This window comes from Magnolia sinica, chromosome 5 (assembly GCF_029962835.1).
Source record: "Magnolia sinica isolate HGM2019 chromosome 5, MsV1, whole genome shotgun sequence".
NCBI classification, from domain to species: Eukaryota; Viridiplantae; Streptophyta; class Magnoliopsida; order Magnoliales; family Magnoliaceae; genus Magnolia; species Magnolia sinica.
Genome location: NC_080577.1, coordinates 28,769,403 through 28,778,586, shown reverse-complemented (window position 1 = coordinate 28,778,586; position 9,184 = coordinate 28,769,403). Strand labels below are relative to the sequence as shown.

The window sequence follows — 9,184 nt, the reverse complement described above, 5'->3', positions numbered from 1 at the left end:
ATGAACCTTCTCCTCAGAGTATTTCCCTTGCATGCTTGTCCTGCACACCTCCGCCAGCTTCAGATCCGCAGGTATACAAAAAAGGGGGTGGGGGGTGGGGAATAACAGCTTCTTTTAATTTCATTTTTCTCGGTTTCTCTTTGGGGAGAGAGGCATTCGCAGTATCTCTCTTCTTCTAGAAGGAAACAGAAAGAATCAAGACAGCAAAAGAAGGTGAGATTTTCTGCCCTAAAATATCAATTCATCTTGGTAGAAATCCTTTAATTCAATCGGTTCCTTCTATCAGTTTGGAAGAACATGTTTCTGATCGATCTTCAGAAGCTTTCAACATGGTTGGTGTGTGTATGTGTGATTCTCTCTGCCCTTGCTCCAACCCAACCCACATCCTCTCCCTCTCTCTGATTCTCTCTCTTAAATTCTCTCTCAGGCTCTCTTGATGCTGCCCGTAAAACAACCATCCTTTACAAGCTCAAGCTAAGAGAGATCATCACCACCATCCCCACTATTGGTATCAGATCTCACCCTTTCTGTCTGAATCTTGGATGCTAGATGGTTTTTTTTTTTTTTTTTACCTAGATAATGTAATTCTGAATGTTTTTAGTGATCGATTGATGTCTAATCTAGTTTTCATGCTTTTGGACTCAATTAGATCCTTTCTATATCTGTAGAATCAGAACTGGGTTTTTAATGACATGTTTTGTTTCTTTTGGATGTGTTTATTTGATTGTAGCTGTTATGTTAAGATTCTGCTGGCTTCAGTATACAACTTGTAGATCTGTGCATTTTAACTCTGAATAGAAAATACATGACAAGAGTTGGCTACCACCATCTCTCGATCTCTTTATTCTAGATTATCGTGATTGCACTTCTATATGAATTACATATTCTAATCTTCTAATTGACCCTTTCAGTTATTAAGGGTTGATCTACAGGACAGTTGTTTGATTAAATGACTAGAAGAATCGAGGCATTTAGAGAGAAAGAAGTGCGATGATCACTACTATCTCTTTCTTTTCTCATTGATTTATTTACTATATATATATATATATATATATATATTTTTTCAGATTCTGCATCAATTTTTCATTCGTAGATGACACTTTAGACCTCAGGTTCCTGATTCTCTCTCTCAGAGATTCGGTGAAAGCTAAAAATCCCCAACTGAGGAAAGTAAGAAATGGGTCAGATTCAATACTCCGAGAAATACATGGATGATACCTAAATATAGGTCCGTACACTGCACACGCCTCTTTCATTATCCTTTATTTTTCCAAACTTTTAAGAAATCTCAGTAATTTTTTTTCTGAATTTTTTTATAGGCATGTCATTCTTCTGCTGGAGGTTATGAAACTGTTGCCGAAGAATTGGCTCCTCTTTGAGGTAAATTTTGATCCAATTTGGATTTCAAACTTTCAATATGCACCTCTGCTTTCTTTCCTTGAGCTGTGAACAGAGCTGTGGTTGGGTCCACTGTGCAATCCATCGGCCTGAGCCCCACATAATGCTTTTCAAGAGGCCCCTCAATTACCAGCAGCTTTAGGAGAATAATCAACATATAGTCATTTGTAAGTGATGATGTGTTTTCTGTATAGAAATGTTGTTGATGGTTGCTAGTAGTACTGTGAACTTGGACTAGTCTTTCTGTTGACTGTAGCTCTTCATGGTTTGTGCCATTTTGGCATTTAAATGTGGCTGTGATGATTATAGTTAATAGGATTTGTGGAGATTTGGGTGTTTTCCTTGTATCATGGTGTGGATGGAATTGCTCTTCTGGTTTTGTTTTTGGACTGTGCTGGCCTAATGGTGTGGGGATGTGGAGGTAGAACGCCGGGTGGAAGGGATGACTTATGGAGAAGGGGCAGACTCTTATGTTAGTCTTGCACCGGTGAAAAGATGGTGGTGACTCATCCTCCCACATGTGGTGCTAACATTCCGCTATAAAAACCATCTAATTAGTGCTAACATTCCGCAGATAGAGATTTGGACGGTTTGGTTGCTGAACAACCGTGCGATGTGTATGATTTGAATTCATCATCATTTTACAATGGTTTAAAACTAACGTTGGAGTCCAGGGCAGTGCTTATTTATTGAAAGTTTCCTGTCCTTGTATCTACACAAGTTATAACTAGTTTTGTTTTGTTTCAAGTTTGGAGGTTTTGGGGTTTTTTTTTTTTTTTACCTTTTTCATTTCTTCAGGAGAAATGGTCACGCAGCGGCTGTATGTGAACTATCTCAGACAACCATTTCTTACTAGCCAACTTTTCATGTGTAGAATATAACTATCTGGGACAAAATGATGATTACTTGGTTTGAACTTTAGGCCAATCCACTTACCATGTGGGCGGGACAATTACATTTAGTCATGTGATTAGCTAGATGTCCATTAGCTGGCCATTGATTTTGACTTGTAACCTACCCAATGAGTAGATTGGCCCAATTTCTATAACAGGTTTCATGGTATGTGACTCACCTTTTGCATGTATTGAATATTTTGCGAATGCAACTCTGGTGGGAAAAAATGCAGAATGTGAAAGTTCATCTACAGTTGCTGTATGTGATGATTTTCTCTTATTTTCAATGTGCAGGGCGCAATGTAGGAGTTGTTAATTTATATTTGGCCTATGCTACACTAACAATAACATTTTTTAAAATGGTTACAATTCATTCAATGCGCATTTGGTGGCATGCATTTATGGTTGTCCATTTGCTGTGATCCCTGTCATGAGTGGATCATTGCCCAACAATGACGATCATTTGAGACCATCTAATTTTGCCCAAATGAATTGGACCATTCAATTCGATAGATCCCAGACTTGAGATGGAACAAGTGGTTGTAGAAAAGTCTCCATTAGCGTAGAAAGGACCATGATACAACTTCATACTAATTACCTAAACCCCCTTTCATTGCTTCTGAAATCTTTTATTCTCCTTTCATATTTTATGGTTTAATTGTTTTGAATGACTAATTGTTTATAATTTTTTTTACCATGGCTTACACCTGTTAACCGATTATAAAGAGAACTATGAAGTATAACACATCAAAACAAGAATAATGTCCCTATGTACTATTTTGTGCAAAATGGGACTATATTTCAATGATGATCTGGACCATTGATATGATGGGATTCACCATGGATGGAAGATACCCATAAAAATAATTGCAATATACTACAAAATAACATATTTTAGTTATATAAAATAATTATACCAACTTTTCTCCAAAACTGATTTTTAAAAGACAAACATGTCTAATACCTCATCTGCATGTCACACTCGAAATGTGGGAACCATGTCAAATAAGATCACATGGTTGATTGATGAGACCAGTATACATGGAAAGTAAATCAATCATCACAGCTATCAACTAGAGCAGGAAAGAAATTGCAGAGTGCTTGAAAAGGGTCCCTTTGCATCCCCAGATCATCACAGCCATTAAATCAGCTATGCTCTTGGGTATATTTCCTAATTCTCATCTTTTCTATTTTTTTTTTCTTATTTTGGAATTATGTGATTTTAATGGTGGGTGTGAAACTTAACATGTGTCCCAAGCATTTTTGGAAATTCTCATTTTGAAATGTCAGGTGTGATTTGAGGATTGTGAGTGATGCCAATGTCTGTTTCATTGAGACAATCCTCAAACAGCATGGGCTCTTTGATTATTTCTCAGAGATCAACACTAATCCCACCTTCATCGATGAGGATGGGAAGTTTAGGATCTTGCCTTACCATGATTGTGCATCTTCTCCTCATGGATGCGATCTCTGCCCTCCAATCATGTGCAAGGTATGTGCCACCCTCCAAACATCTGGATGGTCTTGACTGACATGAATGCTAAATGCACCATTTAAGAAACAGTGGATAGCATATGTACAACTATGCTATTTTGAAGCATTGCAAAAGTCACATCCTTTTTTTTTTTTTTGAATGCAATAGTCGTGATTTTTTACATTCACTTGATTGAATCTGAAATGGTTTTTTATGTTTTAATTTTATTATGATTTTTATTTTTTCTTGCATTAATGAATGGAATGTTGCTTTTCAGATTCTTTTCATTGAATCTGGATTTTTTTTTTTTAATTTTTTTTTTATTTGTTGAATTTATTTATTTTGGGTTAAATGAGAGAATAGCTTGATTGATTGGCTGGGAGTGCTCATTGGGCCAAACAAATGGGTCAAGAAAACAATTGCCTTGGAAAATGTTTATTGAATTTTCCTCAGCTTTAGTAATGTACATGAGTTTAACTGCCTACAAACCAGAATTTTCTTATTTTGAGATGAGGCCATTTAATTGAATTCTTAAACTAACTCTATCTAGAAGCTAAATTTTTTCCATTCAAGAATTAGCTGCCCAAACAGCCCTGCTGCTTTTTGGGTACAAATCCAAATTAGTCATTGATGGTATCAGCCTGAATGTATTTTCTTAATTTCTTTCTTTTTTTTTTTTTCTTTTCCCGAGCCACATTGTTTATGATCTATAGCAGTGATGTCAGTTTCTTTCGTTCATTTAGCTGAAGTGTCCATTTTAGTTGATTGCAGGGTATAGGTAGGATTTTGAAGGGTTGTTTACAAGAAAGTTAGCAGAGCGTAACTCTCCTACTACCAGTTTGCCACCTAATTTAGAAGAAAGTTTGCTCTGACACTTATGTTTTTGACATCTTAGGTTTCTATGGACAGCTGGGATTTATGCTGCTAGCTCTGTTATGCAAATTAGACTTTCTCCTATTATGGTTCTTGTCATTGCTGACTGACAACATGAGAACGTCGATGCAGGTGCTGGTTTACCATGATCTGTTGGGCATGTTGCAACATCCTCATCATGCAAAGGTGCGTTGACTTTTATTTTTTTCTCTCGATTGTTCCAAGACCTCTTGGGTTTGGGCCCAGCTTACCTATCAAAAGCAACATGGATTTCTCACAAATTTCTCCAATCCAATAACCAAGTTTCTGTTATTTTCCATGTATGTTGTGTATACTTCTGTTACAAAAGAAACATGGTTTTCTGATCGTATAACACAGGACCATGTTTCCTCATCAGTGCCCCCCTTGGTGAATGATTCCTATTATAAAAATTGAGTAGGCTCATCTTTGGTATGGATGTACCTACTGCAATACAATTGGTTTTCCAATTTCATTGATGAAAAGATACGCTTGAGCTGTGTATTTCATGATTGAATGATTTATGGTTGGTTTTTTAAGAGTACTCAGTGCATTTAGATATTACTATATGGATTGGCAGTCATAGATGGGGTACGAACCGCTCAGAATAGGTTGTGTTATTGGAGTTGTCTTCTTGTAATCGGGAATGGCGCCCAATACATTAAAAAAAATGGTGCAGATTCAGACATAGGGCATGACCAGATGTAGCTTTTTCTGTATCTCATAGGTTTCTCATGGTCATAAAAGTGGATATTTCTTAAATTCTTCATTTAGGAAAAGCTATGTATTATGTGAAACTTGCCTGATGGACCATGAATTATAATCACCAGACCAAATTTAACATGTTAGTCACTTGCATGCATATGCAACTAGATTGTCACGTGTACAGTGTGCATATAGTTGAACATATGGATAAAATATATGCATGCTTGTTGGTGCTTTGTGGTGAAAGGGTTGAAGGCCTGATTTCTCCTACAGGGAACCAACATCTCTACAAGGTGTGTTTTTTTTCCTTCTCTTTTTTGTTTTCTGCACAATCACTTGAAGTTTTAGCAGGCAAGCTTTCTTTCCATTTCTCCCACCATTTAATTCTCGATGAAAATATTCGGGGGTGGGAATATTTTTTAATGGGCTGAGTTGATAAATTAAACTGTTCTTGGAAATGAAGGGCAAATAATTTAAAAGGTGGGGGAAGCTCATGGGGTGGGCCACGACATGGAGGAAGCACATTTACTATGTGCTCAACCAGGAATTCCAATATCGGAATATGGGGTAAGTGTTATAATTTCTCTGGTTGTTTTTCTGAACTGCTGGTACCAATATAGGAATATCAGTTTAATTCATAATATTGTTTCAGGCATCAGAAAAATCAGCACAAGCCTATAAATGAGCTGAACCCCAATTGGAAACAGTTAAAGTTGTGAGTTAACTGCTACAGATTTGCTGTTTCTTTCTTTTACTAAATATGCTTGTATTATGGTTGCAGTATAGATATTTTTTACTTTATGAAGAAATTCAGTGCTGTAGGATTAGTTTGAAAAGCTTTCAGCAGGGTCCTAGAATTTGTAGTATAGATATTTTTTACTTTATTGTGGATGGAACACATACTGGAAAGCATGCTGATTAGACATATGTGGGCCATTGTGATAAAGTACCAGGCATTTTCTTTTAAGTGTCCATGCAATGCTACAAACTGAATGGTTAAGATCATCTGGCTATTGTGATTTTTGGAAAAAACTCCGTTCACAATGGGGCCCATGATCTGCGGCATGTGGATATGGGTGCATGCAGGCTACTATTTTTTAAGTGGTAGGAAATGCACATAGCAGTCTTACCCATATATATTACAACTTTTACTGTCACCACATTAGATTGACAGGTTCAAGAAAATAGGAGTTGCATAAAAATGATGTTTTAACCCTGCTGTCCATATGTGCTATGAGTGATGCAGTAGAAAGAGATATGGAGCTGTTGGTGAGAAATGAACATGTAGCCACCAATCCAAGGCCCAATGTGTGGAAGTTGACATGTAGCCATCCAATTCTGCTGATGGAAATGTAACAGTTCTGCTATGCTTGTTGGATTTATATCCATTGATAGAATCATATTTCATTCTTTCCGAGTTTTTGGAATATGTTAAACAGCTATCCATGGAGCAATCAGTAAGCTCAGGTTGATGATGGACAAAGCCATATCCCATCAATCCCTTCTCTTGTTTCTGCAGGCTCATGTCTGATATCTCAGTCAATTCAGAAATTGCAGAGCTTGGGCATTCGGCGTCTTCTGTAGAAAACAGCTCCAAGAATTCCTCACACCCCTTTTCTTTTTCTATTTTGGGTATTTTTTTGCTGCATGATGTTGTTAATTATAGATATCTTAGCTTTTGAAGGAGGCCTAAATTTGGTTATTTTTGTCTTTAATCAAGGAATAGAAGTGTTGTATAGATTACTAACAAAGGGTATTTTGTATCTTCTCTGTTTCTGTTTTTCTTTCTTGTCTTTTTAATGATTTTTTCAGTGTTTTTTGTAATATTTGGGAATTTAATCTTTTAAGCATGCCTGGTTTTTTCCCCCGAAATCAGCTTGGGTTTTGTGGTTCTGTATTTTCTTTTGTTTTGGCTTTTCTTTTGGTATTGGATTTTTTCTTTTGATTTATCTAATTTCTTTTCTGTTTTTTCAGGGTTGTAATTGACAATGACGCTTGTAAGAATGAATCTGCTATTCAGGTTACCCGGAATACCTTTTCACTAATTACTGGTTTGGTTTTGCGTTGGGAATTTGAATCAGAAGAGAGAATTTGTCCTTTACCTTCACTATGGTTTTATTTAGGATGATGGTTTTCATATCTGTTCTTTTACTTTTCAGACTATTCAATGTCTATGTTTGTAGCTTCTCAGCTCCAAGATACATGTTGCAAGGTATTTTCAAGATGTTTACTATTGATGCAAGCTTTTCTCATGTACTTACAATTGTATAATATACTGCTATAATTTTATTGGCTTTTGCTTGTAGTTGCATGGTTTTTCCAAAATTGAAAATTTAGGAACGGTTGTCAACCGTCCTTAAGCTTTTGCGACGCCCTATTTAGCCACGGTTGAAAACCGTTCCTAAAGAGGTATTTTGGTCTTCACATCAGGTGTCAAAGAAGGCATTATAGTTGAAGGCTCTGATAGGAGAACTCGGGTTGAAGCATTAGGCAATTTGATTGTATTGCGATAGTCAAAGTGCTATCCATCTAGAGTTAATCAAGTGTATCATGTAATAACCAAGTACATCGACATAAGGTTTCACAAGATAAGCGAACTCATTACTCCCAGAGAGATTCAGTTTCAATAGGTTCACATGGACGAGAATGTCATAGATATGTTGACGAAGCCAATGACGTCAGAGAAGTTCAAGCATTGCTTGGGCTTGATCTTACTAATCATTAATGAGATTGGGCACTCGAGTACAGGGGTGCTGATAAAGACCGAGTTAGGGTTGACCCGACTCGACACAGTTTTGAAATAGACTTGACCCGAACTCGACCTGACTCGGTACCAAGTCCAGCATGCTTGATCCGAGTCCAAGTCTGACCTGGACTAACCCGGACCAAGTTTAACCCGGTCATGAGGACCGAGTCGGGTCGAGTTGACCCTTTTTTTCCATATTGAACTTTAGGGTTTAGGTTTAAGGTTAGGGTTTAAGGTTTAAGGTTTAGAAATGACTCAACTTAAGCCGGCCTAACCCCACTCGAGCTAGTCTAGATGCACCACAGCCAGCCTGGACGTACCCAAGACAGCTTGGAACAAATATAAGCACCTAACCCATTTCAATTTATCCATTCAACCCTATCCGACCCCAATTTCACAAAACCATAAATTAGAATACCCTCGCATGATGTATTTCACAAGAATAAATGAAAATCATAAAATAGAAGTTTTTTCGAACACAAAATTATCTTGATTAGTTGATTTGGAGAGCTGGTGGTTGTCGAGAGTTAGAGGCAAACAAGTAGGCCGGGTGGGTGCGGACGAGCTGCTCAGTCGAGACAAGTAGTCAAGCTAGTGGCTGTCAGGTTGGGACCGTCAGGTGTGAGAGATGAGGGAGGGAGTGGAGCAGAGAGAGGTGGAGGGTGGTTGTCGGACTCGGGAAAGGAGGGAGGGAGGGAGAGAGGTCGGGTCGAGTGTGGCAGGTAGGTTAGATTAGATTGAAGTGCGCGCGCGCGCGCACACACACACACCCGAACCTGAGTCGAGTCAGTACCGAGTAGGATTTCGGGTTGAGTCAAGTTACTGGGTGATCCGGACTTGACTCGATTTGAGTTCAGATTGGGCAAAGTCTGCTCAATTTGGAACGACTCACCCACTCGATTCAGGTCGAGTTGGGTCTGAACGAGTTGAATGAGTTGAGTCTGTTGAGTCGACTCATCCTATGCCTAGCTCTAAGGTGGAGAATGCAGGGAGTGGTTTACGTTTAAGGTGGAGGCTAGCATGGAAGATCTTCAGTGTGAGTTGGTAGAATGTATGTCAACGTGGAGATTGTTATAC

General features: G+C 38.0%; 1 protein-coding gene across 1 annotated transcript; it reads left to right on the top strand.

The window, feature by feature from the left end:
- Positions 1-3,907, top strand: LOC131247004 (inorganic pyrophosphatase 2-like). The gene is made up of 5 exons (XM_058247451.1): positions 1-71; positions 1,320-1,380; positions 2,586-2,593; positions 3,374-3,453; positions 3,581-3,907. Exons 1-5 carry the CDS (start codon positions 1-3, stop codon positions 3,817-3,819), a joined length of 459 nt encoding a protein of 152 aa, XP_058103434.1. The 3' UTR covers positions 3,820-3,907.
- Positions 3,908-9,184: the final 5,277 nt, after the last annotated feature.